Raw genomic sequence first — 21,212 nt, 5'->3', positions numbered from 1 at the left:
GCTGTTCTGTGGAGTTATTCCCAAATAGCCATGTCACTCTCCACGTGTCAATATGGATATACATAATAGGGAAAAGGGTCAAAAATACCCATCTATTTTGAAAAAAGGGCTAAAAATATCCTCCGAACTTATTTTAGGTGAAAAATACCCCTCCCATCCTTAAAGTTTTCAAATATACCCCTGTCTTAAAAGGAATTATCCCCCAAAATAACCCAAATCATTTTTTAAACCCGCTCCATCATTTAAACTTGACCCAACTAAATAATAGCCCATAAGATCCCCTTATTCCCTCAATACCTTATGGGTTATTATTTAGTTGAGTTGAGTTTAAATGATGGAACGAGTTTAAAAAATAATTTTGGGTTATTTTGGGGGATAATTTCCCTCAAGACAGGGGTATATTTGAAAACTTTAAGGATGTGAGGGGTATTTTTAACCCAAAATAAATTCGGAGGATATTTTTAGCCCTTTTTCCAAAGTAAAGGAATATTTTTTTGATCCTTTTCCCTACATAATACTCTCTCAAGCTCTCTCTATATATCAAAAATGAACAACTAAAAAGATTTTAGCTGAGATTTGAGTCTGCATATATTACTTAAATTAACTGTATTAGGTATGAATTTACTAACAAATTAAAAGACCTATAAATTAAAAAAAAAAATCGAATTCCTAAAATTAAAATCTTAAACTATTCTCCCTGAGGTCTATCTCCACGTGTAATTTCCATTGCTGAGGTGTTGTGTGAGAGCTATCCCCAAATAGCCATGTCAATCTCCACGTGTCAACATGGATATATAATACTCTCCCAATCCCCCTTCTATAAAACGAACAACCAGCCAAAGATCATCAAAAAATATTTCTCAACCAAGTTTTAACTGATGAAATTTGAGTCTACATATACTACTTCTACTACTTTTTTTGTTGGGAAAAAGAAAAATGACAACAAGGCAGCAGGAAAGAGCTGAGCTGGACAGGAAGGCAAGGGAAGGAGAGACGGTAGTTCCTGGTGGGACAGGTGGCAAAAGTCTTGAAGCTCAGGAACACCTTGCTGAGGGTAAGCCCCAAATTAGTCATATATGAGTTATAAATTTTTTACAAACTTTATACTCTTGTGTTGTGTGTTTCAGTAAATTACTACAGACTAATTACCTTTTTGTTATGTTTATGGGCGTGATAGATTGTCGGGGCTGCTGGGGGTGGCAACCCCCTACGATGGACGAAGAAAGGGGCCGAAGGCTCATTTATTTGCTATTTAAATGGAAGTGAAAGATTTTATGGTTAAGAAAAATTATGGGGTAATTTTTGTGATGCTTAGGCAGAGCTAAATAATTATTTGTATAAAAAAGAATAGTGTAATAATAATTTATGAAATTTGGATGAAGTTGAATGATTTATGTTATGAAAACAAGTTGTGTTTTTTTACGTTACAAAAATTAATTTAGTACTTTAACTTTTTACGTATAGTAAAATAAAGTCACCAATTCACCATATGTGAAATTAATCCAATCATTTTCCGCTATGACATGTTTAAAGTTATAAATTTTTTCCGTTTCTTATACGTATATGTTAACAAAGTCAATTCGTGCTTGTGACACTTTTCTCTTGAATTACTTAAAAGTCACTAATTCACCATATGTGAAATTAATCCTATCATGATTTTCAAAAGGCTTTATAGAACACATAAACGTTAGACACGTTTATAGTTGGACCAATGTACGTCAACGTTCATACTTATCTTATGCTATGACATATTTAAAATTATAAGTTTTAAGTTTTATTCGTTTCTTAGACGTATATGTTAACAAAGTCGATTAGTCTCTTGAATTACTTGTGACTCATTAGGGAGGAGCCGAGGCGGGCAGACGAGGAAGGAGCAGATAGGAGAAGAAGGGTATCAAGAGATGGGACGCAAAGGCGGCTTCAGCTCAAGCGGCGCTTCAGGTGGAGAGCGTGCCCAAGAGGAGGGTGTTCCAATTGACGAGTCTAAGTACAAAACCAAAACTTGATGAACGAGCTGTTGATACTAGTACTAAATATACTTTAATTTAGTGCTAGGTCTTTAGTTTTAACCTATATGTCTAGAAAAACAAAGCAGGATGTTGAATATGTTAGTCTCTCTGTTTCGCGTGTAGTGTATTATTATAGCTTCTAATTCGGTTTGTTATGTTTATGTATGCTGTGAGTTTGAATATATATCCGCAGATTTTATCCAAGACGGAGCTTGATTTTGTATAGGTATTGTACGGTTGTTTTTTTAGCACCACAGTGGTCGCGGATTAAGTTATATTAGGATTATATTAAGTTATATCGGGATTATAGTCTTGGGATAATAAGTGCAGGACTAATTTATCCCACCTTAATATCATTAATATCAAGTGATGGGAATATAAGATGGGTTATTCAGGATTAAGTTTGGGATAAAATTTATATCTAAGCAAATATAAATTCTTTCCGGATAAATTTATACCTTTAACCAAATAATGTATAAATTTTATTCAAATTTAATCTCGGATATCCCACCTTATCTCGTGTACCAAACGGTACGCTGTCCCTTTTATATTACGAAAAAGGAAGGCGGGTTCAGCTCAAGCGGCGCTTCAGGTGGGGAGCCTCCTCAGGAGGAAGGTGTTCCAATTGACGAGTTTAAGTACAAAACCAAAACTTGATGAACGAGAAGTTGATACGACTAAATACTTTAGTGTTAGGTCTTTTAACCTATGTCTAAAAAAGGATGTTGAATATGTGGTCCCTTGTTTAGTGTGTATTGTACATTATATTTTCTAGTAAATTCGGTTTGTTATGTATGTATATGTACCTTTTGAGTTGAACACAGAACCTGAGCTAGAAGTTAAGAAGAAAGAAGAGAAATAGAATTGGTATACATTAATGTTCCATGAAGATGTTACTATTATATATTATGGGAGTTTTTTTGTTACTAGTACTATTTTTAAAAGTAAAATATTAATGTAAATTATTATAATATTAAATTTATTTTGTATAAATAAAGATTTGTTTCCCATCAAATCCAAGCATACAATTTGCTAGTATTTGATTTTTTTCCCCACCCTTTTCCATTACTTTTAAGAGATTATATTTATCGAAGGGTTAGGTCATAGGTGGGCTTCAATATGTTAGGTGGGCTCCAATATGTTAATATCAATCTAACAATCTAACAATCTAACAATAATATAAGGATACTATTAACAATTTGAAACGGTATGTTGCCTTATGAGTTTTCATGATATAAACAGATCCTAATCAATTGATAATACTTAAAAAATAAATAAATTAACGGTTACACGCCATGTCAGCTTCTATACCAAAGCGTACAAGACATTTTATCAAATCCTTAATAGTTCCTTTGTGACAACTCAAAAAACCACACAATATTAATCGAGGCTGAATAATCTGAAAAATCATGGTTCATTTCTTCTAAAATAAAGTAATAGTATTTCATTTCTTCTAAAATAAAGTAATAGTATTATGCTTTTCTATGAGACTATCACCGATTATATTTGAAAACCACAAAAGTGAGCTTCGTGTACTTATAAAAAAAAAAATACTAATTAATCTCTATCTGAAAAGATTTGTTTAGCTAGCTAATCGGGCTAAAACTCCAACTAATGGTGCTGTATTAGCTGTGGCAGCTTCAGCTTGCTGAAAGTTATTTCTGTCATCATTATAATTATCACTAAGATCAGGTCCACCAACAATTGCACCATCTAAAACATTTGGATTTGCTGCATTTTTATCGAACCATAGAGTAAAACCTTCATGGCAGCCCACTGGAGTACGGTCTTTCTTAATTGACACAATTGATGCTCCTCTGTGATGAATCTTCTTTGGGTAATTTGTACCAAAACCTACCATGTAACTCATTTTTCTTGGGTTTTCACCAAGTATATAATCCACCTAATATAATAATAAAAATTGGAAAGTTCTTAGTGAAGGATACACCTACAGTGTAGTAAAGACATTTCTACGCCAAGTTATTCAAAAGATATTTATAGATAACTCTCTATAAAAAGTGAGATTGTAATCTCGAAAATAACGTCCATTACTTACTACAATATGTAAAAATGACTTGACATTGTAAATTGGTTTTATAGTACATCAACAATATAATATTCGGTGTATTTCCATAGATAGGGTATGGAGAGGGTAGAGTGTACGCAGACCCTTACACCCACCTCGTGGAGATAGAGAGGTTGTAAATCTGTTTTTGCAGTACATGTTGATGGCTATTAGTATTCTTTTATATTTGTTGATAATGAAAAAAAATATAGAAATATAATTTGGAACGATGAAATTCATTTTCACGGAAAAATCTTTTAATTCGCGAGAAGAGATTAACTTTTGGTGCTTGATTATCAAAAAAAGGTTTAAATTTCAAACAAAATATTTTTCATAAAAAATGGCGAAAATGACTTCCTGTGCACAACTATTTTTCTAACTCTTATTTAAACAATAATTTCATATCACTTGCTCCAACCAACACTTTGAAATCGTTATCAATCTTTTAGTGGTACTCTTTTTTTTTTTTTTTTTGAAAAACACTTCCAATTTCCTAATATTTCTATAAATTTTAAAATATATTCGATTTCAAAAAATATTTTCAACTCAACTAATCAAACATAAAGAAAATGACTTCCATCATACCAAACAATACCATGTGTTTAATGTTTGGACCGTGTTAATTGGGTTTTGGGATAATTAAAGTATGCACATGTGTGTACCTGGGATTTGACGAACGTGATTAGTTGCAAAGGTTCCACCTTTCCACTAGTGCATTGCAAAGAATTTTTAGTGGCAGATAATGTATCTGCATAACTGGTTATGACAAATGTTGCAGTTGTGACATATTGAAGATTATTCCAACGTTGCCACCATAATAGTCCTCCACTACTCTTCTTTACATTGCTGTTTCCTTTTTGGATACAGTTGCATATGAATTCCTCTGCATTTTTCTTGTATTCACTCAACGAACTCTCCTTCCCTGGAAATTTCTTCTCCAGCAGATCCTGTAATTCGTTGCATGAATATAATGGAAACAAACGATTGATAATGTGTATTAATTACCGACCATTTTGAGGGGAGTTTAACTTTTATATAGTCACGATTAGGGGCAGAATAAAGTTAATGAAGATATATAGTTCAATTGAATATCCTTCATTGGAGAATTATAATGAGCAAATGATCAGAGACAGATTCGGGATTTATGGGGTCTGGATTTTAGAATTTTGGAGTTGCTGTGTTCTACATTTATAATTTGTAGTATATATTAAAATTGATTTTTTTGCAACAACACAGAATTTAAGCCAAAACTATTAGATGTTGCTGAAACGTACGAGAAACAGTACATACAATAATTCAAGCTTGTCCAATAATAGCGAGTTTCCTTTCTAATATTATTTTTATCACCTGAATCTCACAAAACAAAACAAGAACAACCATGATTTGAGCTCTAGACACAATAACAAATTAATCTGTAAACAAACAATCAGGAGGTGTCTGGGTTGAAGAAGGGAAATAGAGAATTGATCTAGTTTTCAAATTATATACAATATGGGCCAATGCGGGTAAGGGCTGAAATAGTGAAAAACATGAACTATTTCGATTGTAAGCTTGGGCATGATCAAGAGTGTCAAAAACTCTTATGTAAATTATTAATGTCGAATCCACTCGACATAACGAAAACTCTAGTCTAATAGGTAAGGTTCAAAATTTTCTTTAGATTATAGGTTCAAATTCGAGATGTTGTATTTTAGTATTTTCTTGAACCTCTAACTAAAATTTTCAAATGATCATTCAACTTGATAAATATTATATCTACTAAAGTTATAAAACATCACTTAACAATAGTATAAAAGATCAGTAATAGACTCAAGAGAACAGTTAATTGATTACCTTGGCAATGAGGAGTTGAGCACCAACATATTTGTCATCCCATGAAAACATGGATCTGGTGCCTCCAGAACTTGTGGATTTATCATTGATGTAATCCAGGTATCTTTTGTCTTGTGTGGCTTTTAGCAACCAAACAGCAGCCCACAATAGTTCATCCTGTTTCAAGCCCAATTTAGAAGGGGAAAACATATAGATATCGAAATTTTTTATCATGGGAGAGGCATATGTATGACATGGTGTGTGAGAGACTATTTAATTAAATTATAATGGAGGGCCCACCACTTTATCCTCTCACCCTCTTTCTTTTTCGTCCTCTTCAATTTCTCTCTCCTCTTTTCCTCTTTTTTCTCATTTTCTGTTTTTCATTAATTTTTAAACCCTTTTCCTCTCTTCTTATTTTCTGTTTTTCATTAATTCAAAAATTAATTCTATTATACACAAATCAAAATTCTTTAAGATATTCTTCCGTTTCATTATCCAATTTTTCAATTTCTTCTTAATAATTCAGTTAAACTCCGAACTACCTTGAAAGAAAATATTTGGCCTTAAAAAAAAAGTTTTAAATTAAAAAACTGATAACTAAAGATGAAATTTAGGATACTTCGAAAAGTTTTTTTTTTTGTTTTTTGAATTAAAAACCACATAGCATGGAGTTGTTGGTGCTTTACACAAGTAGACCCTGAATCTAGAGCTGTGCAAAAATCGGTTAACCGATAAACTGGACCAACAAAGTTTTCAAACATAACTGGTTTGGCCTCCTGCATCTTCACAAAGATATATCACTGAAATATACTTAAAAATATAATTTTAATAAGACCTTATATTCTTATTGGGTTACTGATTATCCGTTAATAAAAATGTAAAAATCATAATCGAACTGGTAGTCCAATAAAAAAAATTACAAAATCGTATAAAAATCATTAACTCAATAACTCTATATCGGTAAATCAATAATATTTTTTTCCTTCAATTTTATCGGTTAAACCGATTTTTGCACAACCCTATTCAGGGTCTACTTTGATGACACTTAAAATTTTGAATTTCTCGGATGTAAAATGTAGCAACTTTGAATTGAATATATACTAAAAAAAAAAAAAAAAAAGGGAAGCACAATAAATTTTCCAAGGTGGTAGCATGGCATGTGAAGAGAAAACTTTTCATAGATATCTCATTGGCTTCTCAAGAGTAGATCACTTTTTAAAAATAGCCATTTTCCTCAATTGTTATAATTCAGGGGTGGAGCTAGAAGCCGGCGTATGGATTTGACGGAAGCAAATAGCTTTAGTTTAAATTATGTATTTTTTTTAAAATCACTAGTTATGTGCAAAAGTTAAGTTTAGAACGTAGTTACTGACACTTGATATCACTTATTTAACATAGTTTCCTTTTTAGTCTATCTTAAAAAATGTCATTATTTTTTATTTAAAAATAATTTAACTTTAATTTTTTTATTTGTCCCTTAATGAAATACTTTATAGCCGTACAAATATTTATAATTTGTTTTAGATCATTTATTTCAAAAGCCTTATTTTCTTTATTAAATTGTATGTCAAGTCAAACAACGCCATATAAATTGAGATTGAGGAGTAGTATGCATTAATTTTACCTCATAACCGGAGCTACTGTAGAATTGACCTGCCACAGAAATGCTAGTTTGGTACTCGCCTGGGAACTTTTTAGCAAAATCAAATAACTGCAAAAAATTGCACAATGAATCAATTCCATTTGACTCACAAATAGGTCGTCACATAACAACACTGATCAGTTATAATTTTAATGAAAATAATTAATTAAACCTTTCATCTTTCTTACGTATATGAAAAGCAACAAGCTCAATCAGTTTAAGTTTACACAGATATTAAGATTACGACTACTGTTATAATAATTTATGCTGATTTAATTGGGAAAATGTATCTTGGAGCAATTATTTTTGAAAAATATCCTTCTTCTTTTTTTTTGCAAACAAATTTTAAAACAAAAACAGCGGGAAACCCCAAAAAGAAATTGCTGAGCTGTTTTTCCTAAAGAAAAGTTGTTTTGTTATTACTCCTATTTGTTACCTTACCAATTTCCACAATCATAAATAAACTACCAAAAACTAATTCCTTATTTTTGGGTCAGAATCTGAAAAAGGAGCATCCTTTATTTCAATTTGATTATTATTTAGGTTAGAAATTAAGTTACATGTAATGTCAGTACAAAAGTTATATTCCTTATAGCAGATCAGTTATCATTTTACAAGATTCAAAACTCCTTCATCAAAAAATTGCACTGCACATATAGGCAAAAAATTACTATAATATCTAACTTGTTGATTCCTCTATGTATAAAGAGAACTTCTATAGTACAGTGTTTTGTGAATCCCTTTGTTAAAATTTCTGGCTCCACCATTACCATTAATGCTTATCTTAAAAATTCATTTGTTATTACGTTATACTGATTATGTAAATATCTCTTACAACATCACTATATATAACTTTAAATCATTATATTAAACAAGGGTAAACAATAATAGTAAGTAACGTGATAGTAACTAGGTTACAGATCAGTGCATATAACTTAAATTCGAATACTAGTAAGACCTTAGTTGTCACCTCTTTGGCATGAGTAAGAAGCTGCTGCGAATAACCCTTAGATTACAGATCAGTGCATATATCTTAAATTCGAATATTAGTAAGAGCTTAGTTGTCACCTCTTTGGCATGAGTAAGAAGCTGCTTCGAATAACCTGGGTCTGACCTGCTAAAAGCAATGGCCGCAGCAGCCAGTGCTGCGGCCGTTTCACCAGCAAGGTCGGAGCCAGGATGTTGTTCATCAATTTTATAAGCATTCCTCGGAGTTGTCATATCTTCAGGCCTTTCCCAACACTGATGATCAGAATTTCCATCTCCGATTTCGCCGTATAAAACATGAGGCTCTTTATGTGCTTTTATGAAATAATCAGTGCCCCATTTGATTGCATTCAGTGCATTTTTCAGTTCGTTTTTGGAGTTTAGTTGGTGCTCGAATTCGATTACGCTCCATGATAGCATTGTTACTGTGAATGCCATTGGAAATCCGAATTTCACGTTGTCTCCAGCGTCGTAGTATCCTCCTGTCAAGTCAATCTAATTGGAAATAGGAAAAATACTGATGGGAATCAAAAAGTTTCCTTTTAAACAATTTTTTTTGATTGTATATAGTTATGAAATCATTTAGGAGTACATGCTCAACGAGAATTCACATCGTCGATAGAGAGTGATGGGCGATATAAGTAATGGGTTTATATAAATCCATTATTTTCGAACACAGTATAGAAGTATTAGAAGTATGTGGAAAATCATTAGAATTTTACTAAATAATAGATTTTGAACTCGTAACTTCAAACATTAAATGAGTTCACTATTTATAACCTAAAGACTGAACTCATCAAATCAAAATCTTGGATCCACATTTTTGATAGCCGACTATGATTTATTTAGAAGTAAGACATATATAGTTGTTATTAATTGTGCTTATATATGAATCACATACAAACATATATTTTTTGGGATAATGTACTTATGGAACGAGTCGAAAACAATAAATTCAGTTGGACCTATTATACCACGTGTTTATTTGTGCGCAAAAAAAAAAAAAAAAAAAAAATAATTATGCTTGTGTGCATCATGCATGTATTTTGAACCTATTGACTATTGATTCTAGATTTGCCTTTCATCCTCATATGAAGGAACATGCCTGCCCGACCTTGCTTTTTACGAGATGAATGAGCATACCCTATATTTTACTGAGGCCAGACCTAGTGTACACCTTATGAGTTCATTCGAATCAAACAACTTTGATTGAAGAGATTGTGTATATACATATATATGTTAGAAGATTTACTTTAAAAAAAATATAAATACTACTAATAGATTTAGAACTCAGTAGATCAAGTGAGATGTGGCAGTTTCCAACTCGAACCAATAAAATTTAAATCTTAAACCCGTCGGACGTTCACCCCAATAAAATGAAAAAAAAAAAAAGTTTAGAGAGCTTGAATATATATACCCCTTCGTCTTTGCCATCTTTAAGGGCTGAGTCTCCATGCCATTGCACACGTTGATTAGGAGGCAATTTTCCTGATCTTTGTGCTTCATAATACAATAAAGATTTAGTAAGTGCTGTTCCATAATCTATTGAAGCTGCATTTACAAATAAAATCACAAGGCAAAAGCCAAGCACAAAATGTTTTTTTGAAGACATGATTATGAATTTGTTATACAAGAGAAAGATTTTGGTTTATGAGTTTTCCCTTATATGGTTTGAGGGTCTTGCATGACAAAAGCAGCTTGTGTATATGGAGAGTTTATATTTTCTTTTCTGATTGATGACCTTAATTTAAGACAACTATTGTCGTTTGTCCTTTTGTAACTTAGTAATTTATGTAGAAATGGAGAGAATTTGGCAGATCCTGTATATACCGTAATAATGAAGAGGGAAAATGGAAAGATAATCATTGTCCACCAAAATCTAAATTATTGAAGGAAAAAAAATCAGAGATTAGCAATTTGAAAAGAAAAAAAAATGTATCTACACTTGTTTATATCAAATCAAAATTATTCCATTTAACTCTAGGATTGAGGACGATAACAAGTCGAAGCGAGCGTGATTTAAGTATTTTCTTATTCGCTTCTTGATTATATATCATTATATTTCTAGTGTTATAGTCTAACATTTGGCATTTGTTATTCATACTTTACAATAAAACACATAATACTACTCCGATCCCTCTGTCCCACTTTATGTGATACACTTTCATTTTTAGTCCGTCCCAGAAAGAAAAATGATGCATTTCCTTATTTGTCAACAATTTAACTTTAAATTTTACTTTTTACGCCTAACGAGATGATTTATAACCACATAAATATTTTTGGCTTGTTTTAGATCACAAGATTCAAAAATCTTCTTTTATTTCTTAAACTCCGTGCCCAGTCAAACTATATCACATAAATTGAGACGGAGGAAGTACTATATTTACACGAAGTATAAAATTAAATTGGATAAATAGTTTACAAAATTTAAGTAACATCAAATGTGAAATACAAAAAATTTAACTATAAAAGTTTAATCATACAAACAACATGCGCCATATTTAGTTGTTTGGCGTAAAAATACAAGTTTTTCCTATAATGGAACTTTAGAGGAAAGAGAAAAGACGAGAAATAGAACATGGCACAACTTCCAATAAGAACAACGTATTGGTTTTGAAAAGATTTTCTTGATATTTTGCTGTCTTATTTTTCTTGCAATCCTCCATTGACTATGTTTCTTTTAAACTGGGTCTATCGGAAACAACTTCTCTACCCACAAAGGTAGAAGTAAGGTCTGCGTACATCTAGACTGCACTTGTGAAATTACACTGGGTATATTGTTGTTCTAATAAGTTTTAGGTCCCATAAGTGATTTTCAAAAAGCTACTCGGAAAATAGAGTTATCAGAAAGAAATACTAGTAGTATTAGATTTTGACTAGTATTCGGGGAACTTTACTAGACAAAATTAGTAATTGTTGCAAGCCATGTGAATTTATAAAAGAGACCATACATGTGATAAGGTGTTTTCACCATTTGAGATGTTTGAGTCATGATGTGTTATTGGATCAAGGAAGCCTACCACTAAAGGTTGCATTAAGTGATAAAAAAGTATTTTTTTTTCATTTAAGATTATGAATTCGAGTATCGAGAATAAAGTCGTTTTTTGTGGAAGCCCTTTATCCTCTAAGTGAAATTTTAAGGCGCGAATTTCAATTAGTCAGACCCAAAACTGGTATCGAACATCGGATGAAGAAAAAAATTCAGCTAGCTAGCCTGAAAATAATCCTAAGATGTTAATGTCTATCATACAAGATTAGATAAGATTTAAAAAAAAAAAAAAAAAAACGCATTCATTAGAAGGTGCATGTAGCACGCAATTGAGAATAAAATGAGAGAAGATCGTTTAAGATCGCTAGGTTATGTTTTTCATCGACCTACAAACAGAGGCGGATCTAGGATTTGAAGGTGTCGGGTGTTATAACTTTTTTCAATGTATATCTTGTTAGGAACGTGTTGAGTCGGATCCATCTCTTTTTAGTTTATTCGGGTCAACTTAATAGGCCTTTTTTTATTTGCAAATATGAAAATTACATCTCGAAAATCAAGAAATGAACATAATTAACATCTTAAACAAGGAATCACACCCATTAACAATAAAGTAAAATCAACATTTTCACCAAGGGGCTTGCATCTTTTATGTATACTAAAATGAACTTGCACAAGTAAAATAACATCTTCAATAAGTGAATTACACTAATCAAACTAAGAAAAATAATAGAAAAACTCTTCAATAGGTAATTACACCCCATAAGTAAATGTAGAATTAGATAAACTACAAATTCTCAAAAATAAATCATAAATTTCATGTTTTTTCTAAGCAATGTGTTACATCCCGTATTTTTGAACGTCGGATTAATTGTAAGTTGAGGTGGGGCCCACACGTCAAGATTTTTTTGGGACATGTGACAAATTATATGAATCACATATGTGAAGTTAAACACAACTCAAGAAGGACCCTTGGGCCAAATCAAAGTGGAAGTCCTCCAAACGAATATTTTTAAGAAAACGTTTTCGGGTAACCTGACTTTGGGGGGAAAAAACGGTATTATAAGTTTGGAATTTGGAAAAATACCAAGAAATAGAAGTTGTAGATAATTGAATTAGCTTTCCATCCATAGGTCGTGGGTTCCAAGGTGACGTCGGTACAAGGAGATATGGACGTTTTAAGGTCGAAAAGTCAGTGGGCTAGGCCCAACTCGGGACCAACCGAGTTGGCCCAAAAAAATGAAAAGAAAAATTTAGGCCCAAGGTGAGAGGGTGGCCGGCCATACCTGGTCCAAGCCCACCAAATTGATTAATTTCCATGTGCCAAATTAATATAAGGGGCCATATATGCATTATTTATTCATTAGAAACTTCAAGAACCAAGAACAAAACACAAAGAAGAGCAAAAATAAGGCCATTTCGGGTTTGGCCATAGGAAAATCACCCCTCAAAATCTTGCCTCTAAAATTATTTTCTTGTTGAATTCCTACTAAATTAAGTGTCCTCTACAACTTGGTGTAGTTGTTTTGGAAGAAGGAGCACTTATTTCTTCAAGTTGACAACTTGTTCAAGTGAAGAAGTTTGTAGAAAAAGGTAAGAATCAATTCCTTTTTCTTATGTTATGAAGGTTTGTTTATGTTGTGGTATGTGGAAATGAGTAGAAATTATGGAAATAAGGAAGTTTGCAAAGTGGGTATGTATATATATATATATATGTAGCCATGAGTGTATATATGTTGTATACATATATGAGTTGAATTTTATGTTGTATTCTAGTTGTGGTTATGGTGAAAATTATATTGGGAATGAAAGTTGAATGAATTTTGGTTGAAGTTGGAATGTAGAAGATTATGTCACTTTAGAATGATTTTGTGATATTATGGAAATGAAGTTGTTAAGATGTGAATTATGATTATGGTTGATGAAATTGGAAGATGGAAGTATGTTATGGATATGTAGGTTGAATATTTGAAGTTTTGGGTGAATTATGACCTTGGTGGAAAGTTTGTATATTTTGTATATCTTGTGAATATTTTGTGGAAATGATGTGAAATGCTTCCAAATTATATTGTGATAATCTAGATTAATAATGAATATGAAAACATTGAGATTGGTTTGGAAATGGGAAGTCGGAATGAGAGTTCTTGCATTATGTCGGAAAGAAGACTAGTTGTGTTATATTGTGTCCTATATTGATTGTTGTTGTTGGGTTGTTGTTGATTGTTTTGGCCGAGTTGAATTCTCGGGGATGCTATATGTATAGGGGAGATGCTGCCCAAATTTCTGTAGGCAATTATGAATAAAGACTGAATACTTAAAGATTGGAAATTGAGAATTGGTAAATGTGACCAATTGCAGATTTTGGGCGAAACGGGAATTGAATTTGGAAAGGCGTAAAGAGCATACAAGGTATGTAAAGCTATCCCGATTCTTCTTTTGGCATGTCCTAGGTGTACTAGGATCGGATTCGAGCCTCGGGAAATATTCTGCTCATCGGAATCCGCACTTGAAATTGTCACTTTTTCATTCAATAGGATTGAACCCTTTAAGTATGCTTTGTTGAAAAATTATGCAAACTTCCCCAAACTGCTTAGAAAGTTATGGAATGTCCCTAAGACCTTGGTAGGTGACCCCATAAGCTTAATATGCGTAATTTGAGCCCACCTCTTTGCTTGTCCCGAGGTGGGCCACAATTTCCGATTTTACCCTTTACGTGTTTATGACTTGTCTTCGAGCATTTTTTTTAAGAAATATTCTAACTACTCTTTTAACTACTAAATAAAAATTGTTTTAATATTTCATTAAGCCTTATGAATTGTTTTGGAACTTGGGAACGATCTCAGAAAGATTATGCTTCCGTAACCCATTTTGACATTCGAATTTCACTTACTATGACTCCGTTCGATTTCATTGATTTGATCTGTCATTCGATATGCTTCATTGAGTCTCTGGAAATATATATGGTATTTTTATTGCATTTAGTTTCTCACTACTCCATTCGTGGATGCCTCAATGTTTCCCACACTGAGCCCGGGCCAGGATATGTTGTCAAGCGTATTCCTTTGCATTGTTCGCCGTGCCTCGATGTGAGGGGGCAGGTATACATGTACATGGGTTGTGGAGTATGCTGTGCCATGTACACATATTCTGATATGATATGATATGATCTGTTATGGCCATCTGATATGATATGCTACGTTACGGGGTTATACCCCTATTCTGATCCTTCTGTATTGTGGCACCAGCGTCGGGATGGTGGCCACGTTTTGTCTGCCGAGTCCCTTGGCAGGGGCCGGATATGATATGGCATATGTTTCTGTATACACTCTGTATGTTTTGAAAATATGCATTTGATACTTTGGATTTTACACTCATTTTTCTGTACGTTCTGTACCGGTTACGATTTTGATTCTGTGATTCAGGCTTTACATATTCAGTACATATTTCGCACTGACCCCCTTTCTTCGGGGGCTGCGTTTTCATGCCGCGCAGGTACAGACGACAAGTTTGCTGATCCGCCCGCTTAGGACTTTATTCTGCTATTTTGGAGCGCTCCTTTATCCGGAGCCCATATTTTGGTACAGTCTTCTGCTATCGTATATATGTACATTATTCAGGGGTACGACGGGGCCCTGTCCCGTCTTATGATTCTTTTATGTTCTGTAGAGGTCTGTAGACATACTTGTGTGGGTTCTGTATATGTTTTGGGTTACTATGATCTGTGACGGCATTATCGGCTTCCACGTGCTATATCTGTTCACCTGCAATATCTGGTAGCACCAATTGACTTTTATATTGATATATTCTGCAAATATGCTCGTTTGGGTTATTGGGTACGTTTGGGTGTCCAGCACGGGCACTAGTCACGGCCTACGGGGTTGGGTCGTGACACAATGCTTGTGAAATTTCCATTACAATTTAAGTTGTAAAGTGATTTAAATTGAATTTAACAATTATAGAATAACACAATTTTTTATAACACGCTCCCTTGGTCCATTTTTATTTGTCCACTATACTAAAAATATATGTCCACTTTTACTTGTAAGCTGTATAGTTTGAAAAACCAAGACATAATTTACCATTTTATACCTATTTTACCCTTATTATTAAGTACTCCAATTCATTTCACATTTTATTTATTGCTTATTAAGAGTGTCCCAAGTCAAATACAGAGAAGTAAACATGGACGAGGGAGTAATAAACAAAAGAAATTATAAAAAATAAAAATACATTGAATTTTGATCTCAATCCAAAATTCCCATTGAGACCCAAGTTTTTCGATTTAAGTACTCACAGATTTGAGATTAAGAAAAATGCTTAATTTAAGAGATATTGAAGTTTCTATTTGTGTGTTCTCGCTAGAGATTACAAATAAAATAATAGAATAGTGGAAAGACAATATAAATAATAAAAAGATAAGGAGAAAATTGAGAGAGCCGAAAAGGGAATTACTGGTACAAAGGAACTAAAAAGCACAAGAAAAACGGGAGTCAGAAATGTTCAAGATAGATTCAAATTTGTGTCTACCAGCCATGACACCTTTGTCTAATTTACGACTGGGGGCAGGATCAAATATTTAACCTAATTTAAGCAAATTGCAACATATATATATAAAAAATTTATCAATCTAGGGGGTGCCATGCCACCCCCACCCTAAAGGGTGGATCCGGCCCTGCCTACAAATACACTAGTCGTAGGTGTGAAACTGGGATGAGTGAGTGTGTTAAAAAAGGACAAGGTAGACCTTAAATTACATGAAAGAAAGATATTTCAAATGAGCTATAATTTTTTTTTAAATCAATGCAGATTTAACTAAAGATAAAGCACGATAAGTAGAAAAAGATCCATATATGCCACATCTAGTTGATTTTTTCTTTTTGGTAATCTAGTTGAAAAGATATTTTAATCTTGATAATACGTTGATTTTGAACCTACTCTTTGCGTTCTCTGGGACCAAGACCATCCAACAAGTTTCTATAGAAAATCAAAAATATTTTTTATTCTCTCCATTTCAATTTAGGTGTCTTAGTTTGATTGTGCACAAAGTTTAAGGAATGAAAAGAGACTTTTGAATTTTGTGGTCCTGAATTAAATATGTGTGTAATGTAGTAAAATGTCATTTGAATCTTATGATTTTATACTTGTCATGTAAGATGTTTGAATTGTCAACATATTAAATATAGAAAAAAACCTTTTTTTTAACAAAAAAATAAATAAAAAATAAGACACCTAAATTGAAATGGAGGTAGTATTACCTTTGGAAACAATCACTTGGTCCAAAAAGAATCTAAATATATACTACTGACGATTTTCTAGAATTTGTTTTTAAACAAACCAGACATTTATCCAGCAGCCCAAGAAGGATACCCCGCAGCAAGCAGATCTTGATTATCCGTTGACTGACGACCTTTCACTCGGCACCGTCCGCAACTTAAATGACCGTTCGCAACTTAAATGACTCCTTTTTTTATTTTTTTTTATACAATCTTAATGTTCTCAAATTCACGTGTTTTTCATACTTTGACCAAAGATTAGTCATGTTTTAAAACTCCGAAATATCAATATTTTATATAAAACTTGATATCTTTTTTTGCGAACAATAATGCCGGCTCATTACATCAAGTATACCTAAACATTTGGATAATCATTTTAGGGTTGTAAAGTGCCCCGAAGTAAGTTTTGTTTGTTTGAATCTTGTTATCTTTAGGTTTAAGTGTTTGGTTTTATAAGGTGTTGATTTAAGTGTTTTATTATTTAGTAGTCAAGGCATTACTTTATTTCGAATGTATAAAAATAAACATTGTATTAAAAAATAATTCATCCAGTATGAGAGGTTCAAAATAATTCATTGCAATAAACAAATAATACGTCATTCTTTACAATAGCAAAATATTTAAAACAATACTTCAAGTACGAGACGCTCTTCCACTACAAGAGGTACTTGCACTACCACAGCCTCGTAGGCTACACAAACGCTTATCATGGCCAAACTCCATACATGTAGAGCACCTGCGAGAGTATGTCCTATCATTGACATCCATTTGATTGTGAATCCGAGTTCGTGCGTTAACACGAATTTTACGGACATACTCCTTGTTAGCAACCATTGAAAATGGTTCGTTTGGCCAATAAGCTTGATCACCAAGTGGATAGAAGTGGCCGACATACGAGTTAAGGTAACTTTTGACGCTGTATTCCGATGCCACATAACTTGATATCGTTTTTCCCATTGCCTCAAAATACTTGATGGCATGTTTGCCACTTACCACAACTACACATTCTCGCGCCCTCATAAACGGTATGTAAGTTTCCTCCCCGACCTTTGTAATAACTTGTCCTGATTTCATACACACGTTCAGCATGGTTATACGTGGTCATCTTGTGCAACTCACGTTTTTTCCTGTTATGCTCCATCATTTTTTTAGGTTTTGGCATTCATCTCCTACCCTCTGCTAATATGGCTTTGGCATACTTTGTTCTTATCACAAACCGCCCCCACAACTTGCATGAAATCCATTCTCACTATTGCAGTAATGGGTAGTCCCCGAGTAGATTTTTGCAAACCATTGAATGACTCCGAGCTGTTCGTTGTAAGCATCCCCTATCTCCTGCCTTCATCAGCATGTAATGTCCATTTTTCAACTTCGATTTTCTTAAACTAGGAAAAGGTTCTGGACTCACTGCCTTAATTATCTCCATCCTTACAAGTCATTCTTTTTGTTGATGCTCCATCACAACCGCCCACATCAATTTGTAGAGTGTGCTGTTTTCAAACTTTGTTTGAAAATTTGCCTTAATGTGCCTTAAACAATAGCAATGGTAAGCAAAGGGAGGCTACTACCCCTCCAAAGTAGACATATTGTGCAATATGCCTTGATGTCGATCAGATAGCATGCATATGCCCATATGATCCTTAATAATATACCGCCTCAAATGTGTCAAAAACATCCCCTATGTCTCGTTACTCTCGTTAGCGGCAATTGCGAAAGCAAGAGGGAATATCGACCCATTGGCATCTATTCCTACTGCAATCAGTAGCTTGATGTCGTATACACCATATACATGCGTGCCATCTATGGATATGACTAGCCGACAGTGAGCAAAACGATCAATACATGGTTTGAATGTTCAAAACACAAAGTTGAAAATATTACCGGGCAGAAGCCTCTACTCTACAACAGTACCAGGATTGAATTTTTGTAGAGCTACCATATACCTCGGCAACATCTGGAAAGAGCCCTCCCAATTTCTATAAATCATCTCAAACGCACGCCTACGCTCGAGATATTCTTTTCTCTTGCTTATCGTTTTATGAGATACTGTCTTAACTTTTCTAATGCAATATTTGATGGGGATCCTGCACAAGTTTAAACAAACAACATTTAGCAATGATAATTTAATTGATGTAAGAATTATAATGAACTACGTTGAATAGGTTACCTTGGGGTTTCGACAACGTCTTTAAGTAGCACTTGAGCAATCATATTTATATCTAAATTAAAATGATTTGCTCGATTCTCTCCCATAGCACAAGTGTGACGTTGGTGGAATTTTGTGATGGCCTACATATCATCGGGCTTAACAATTCCCCGAAGCATCTATTGACAACCTTGATACTGTCATCTACAAACTAGTCTCCATATTTTTATGGTTGAATCATCAACCCTATACTCCTTCATTTCCTTTTAACTACAAATTTTGACTGCCCTTTGCAATGCCTTTTTTTATTCGAACATCATGCTTTTTTCAAGGTAGCAATCATCTTTTATAAGATCTCTCGGTTCTTTCCACATTTTTTGGTGACTTTGATCATCTTCTCTGGTGAAGTCAAAGGCATCAGCACGACCTTGAAGATTGTCAAGATATGGAATATTGTCAGAATGCCACTGCATTGGGCTTTCGGGATTTGAGTTTTCTGGCATCGGACTTCGCATCATTTCTACTAATTTTCTTGCTGCATACCAGATTGAACATCAACGTCTTAGTCATCATCATCATCATCGGTTACTTCTGCATTACTTGGTTCGCTATCAGTTGATGATGTCTCACAATAATTTGGACAATCACCACCATCTAAGAAAGGCCTCTTCCTACACGAAAAGTAACATATTTTAAATACCAAGATCATATATATATGGATTATTTAATATCAAGGTGATGAACCTATCGATATTGATCTATATTATCATGGTTTGGAGAAAGATCAACTCCACCGAACTGAGAGGATTGCCCAAACTCAACATTTGGTACCACTGGCGAGTTTTATGAATAATTTTCACCGTAAGTTTATTAAATTATTGGTTTGGAGAAAGATCAACTCCACTGGAGTGAGAGTTTTGCCCAATATTACTCATATCAAGTGTATAACCCCTACAAAGATACCAAAAATGGATATTTACCAATAAATAAAATAAACACGTGCTAGTACACAAAATGATAACTTAAAAATGGATATTTATCAATTTTCAGTGTAAGTTTTATTAAATTGCTGGTTTAGAGTTTCCAGCGGCACTTGACCACTCAAAATGTATCCATAAGAACTAAAGTCCCTATAAGTGTTATCATGAGTAGGCTGGACTTAAGGGACTTCTTGAGGTATCTTTTCAATATACATTTCAAGAACATAAGTGGCGACATCCCTATATTCTTCAGACGCCCTCAAATACTCCCTCAAAGAGTCATCATCATTGATATTCCACACACCATAAAACACTAAACCTTGTGAAACAGTGTGTGGATATCTGCCTATTATAGATAATACATACTGAGTGGGATTAGTTTTCATTTTTTTTGTGTAAGTAACTGATTAATGTTTTGTAATTCAATGTTGTTGGAAACTTTACATGGGCTTGTGGTTTGATACTATAACAAACGGTATTATTTTCATCAAGTATATCTTCATCCCAAAATAGAGAAACCTTAACAGTTGAAGGAGAAGAAGATATTTTTTCTCTGAAGTTTGGTTTTTTTCAAGAACTTAAAAGACATAAACTTATGAAATGGATGAGTTTTTACTCATCAAACTTTCATATTAAATAGAAAAAAGTTGAGCGCAAAAGTGAACATTTAAAAAACGTGGGATTAACCCCTACTGCGCATGAAAACACTGCGCAATACTTTTGGGCATGAAAACACTGCGCAATAGGATAAGATTCCTGAAATAATGCAACATTATGTTATCAAATCAAGCATAGTGTATCATAAAAAGCGGTCAAATAATGCAGCATGTTGTCAAATCAAGCATGTCATCTATGGCTCATATATTGCGCATTTAAATGTTGCGCAATAGTTAGTGTCATAAAAGGCAGTCAAATAATGCAGCATTGTGTTGTCAAATCAAGCATAGTGTGTCATAAAAAGCGATCAAATAATGGAGCATGGTGTTGTCAAATCAAACAGGTCATCTATGGCTCATATATTGTGCATTTAAATGTTGCGCAATATAAGTTAGTGTCATAAAAAGCGGTCATATAATGGAGCATGGTGTTGTCAAATCAAGCATGTCATCTATGTCTCATATATTGCTCATTTAAATGTTGCGCAATATAAGTTAGTGTCATAAAAAATGGTCAACTAATGGAGCATGGTGTTGTCAAATCAAGCATAGTGTGTGTTACACCTTGGAAATTTCGTGTTATTCGTATTATGAATAGTTTAACTTAAGACTAAAGTATAAATGAAGCTATTTTAAGGTTAAGAAAGGTATTT

At 33.4% G+C, this 21,212-nt stretch overlaps 2 protein-coding genes across 2 annotated transcripts; one reads left to right on the top strand and one right to left on the bottom strand.

The window, feature by feature from the left end:
* The first annotated feature begins 846 nt into the window (after positions 1-846).
* On the top strand, positions 847-2,213 carry LOC132640402 (em protein H5-like). The gene is made up of 2 exons (XM_060356987.1): positions 847-1,054; positions 1,843-2,213. The coding sequence occupies exons 1-2, from the start codon at positions 937-939 to the stop codon at positions 2,004-2,006; spliced, it is 282 nt and encodes a 93-aa protein (XP_060212970.1). The 5' UTR covers positions 847-936; the 3' UTR covers positions 2,007-2,213.
* Positions 2,214-3,492: 1,279 nt separating this feature from the next.
* On the bottom strand, positions 3,493-10,130 carry LOC132640401 (endoglucanase 12-like). The gene is made up of 6 exons (XM_060356986.1): positions 9,936-10,130; positions 8,600-9,013; positions 7,514-7,600; positions 5,908-6,063; positions 4,737-5,021; positions 3,493-3,912 (listed from the first exon to the last, which is right to left on the bottom strand). The coding sequence occupies exons 1-6, from the start codon at positions 10,128-10,130 to the stop codon at positions 3,592-3,594; spliced, it is 1,458 nt and encodes a 485-aa protein (XP_060212969.1). The 3' UTR covers positions 3,493-3,591.
* Positions 10,131-21,212: the final 11,082 nt, after the last annotated feature.

Source organism: Lycium barbarum, chromosome 5 (assembly GCF_019175385.1).
Source record: "Lycium barbarum isolate Lr01 chromosome 5, ASM1917538v2, whole genome shotgun sequence".
Classification (NCBI taxonomy): Eukaryota; Viridiplantae; Streptophyta; class Magnoliopsida; order Solanales; family Solanaceae; genus Lycium; species Lycium barbarum.
The sequence above is the reverse complement of the archived record's forward strand: the minus strand, read 5'-3'. Positions and strand labels throughout refer to the sequence as shown.

Bases quoted from the DNA above. Each gene is read 5' to 3' on its own strand.
- LOC132640402 (XM_060356987.1), top strand. From the start codon at position 937: ATGACAACAAGGCAGCAGGAAAGAGCTGAGCTGGACAGGAAGGCAAGG. The intron at 1,055-1,842 runs GTAAGCCCCAAA...GTGACTCATTAG, and splicing joins TCAGGAACACCTTGCTGAGG to GGAGGAGCCGAGGCGGGCAG.
- LOC132640401 (XM_060356986.1), bottom strand. From the start codon at position 10,130: ATGTCTTCAAAAAAACATTTTGTGCTTGGCTTTTGCCTTGTGATTTTA. The intron at 9,014-9,935 runs GTATATATATTC...ATTTCCAATTAG, and splicing joins AAGATGGCAAAGACGAAGGG to ATTGACTTGACAGGAGGATA. The intron at 5,022-5,907 runs GTAATCAATTAA...AACGAATTACAG, and splicing joins CTCAACTCCTCATTGCCAAG to GATCTGCTGGAGAAGAAATT.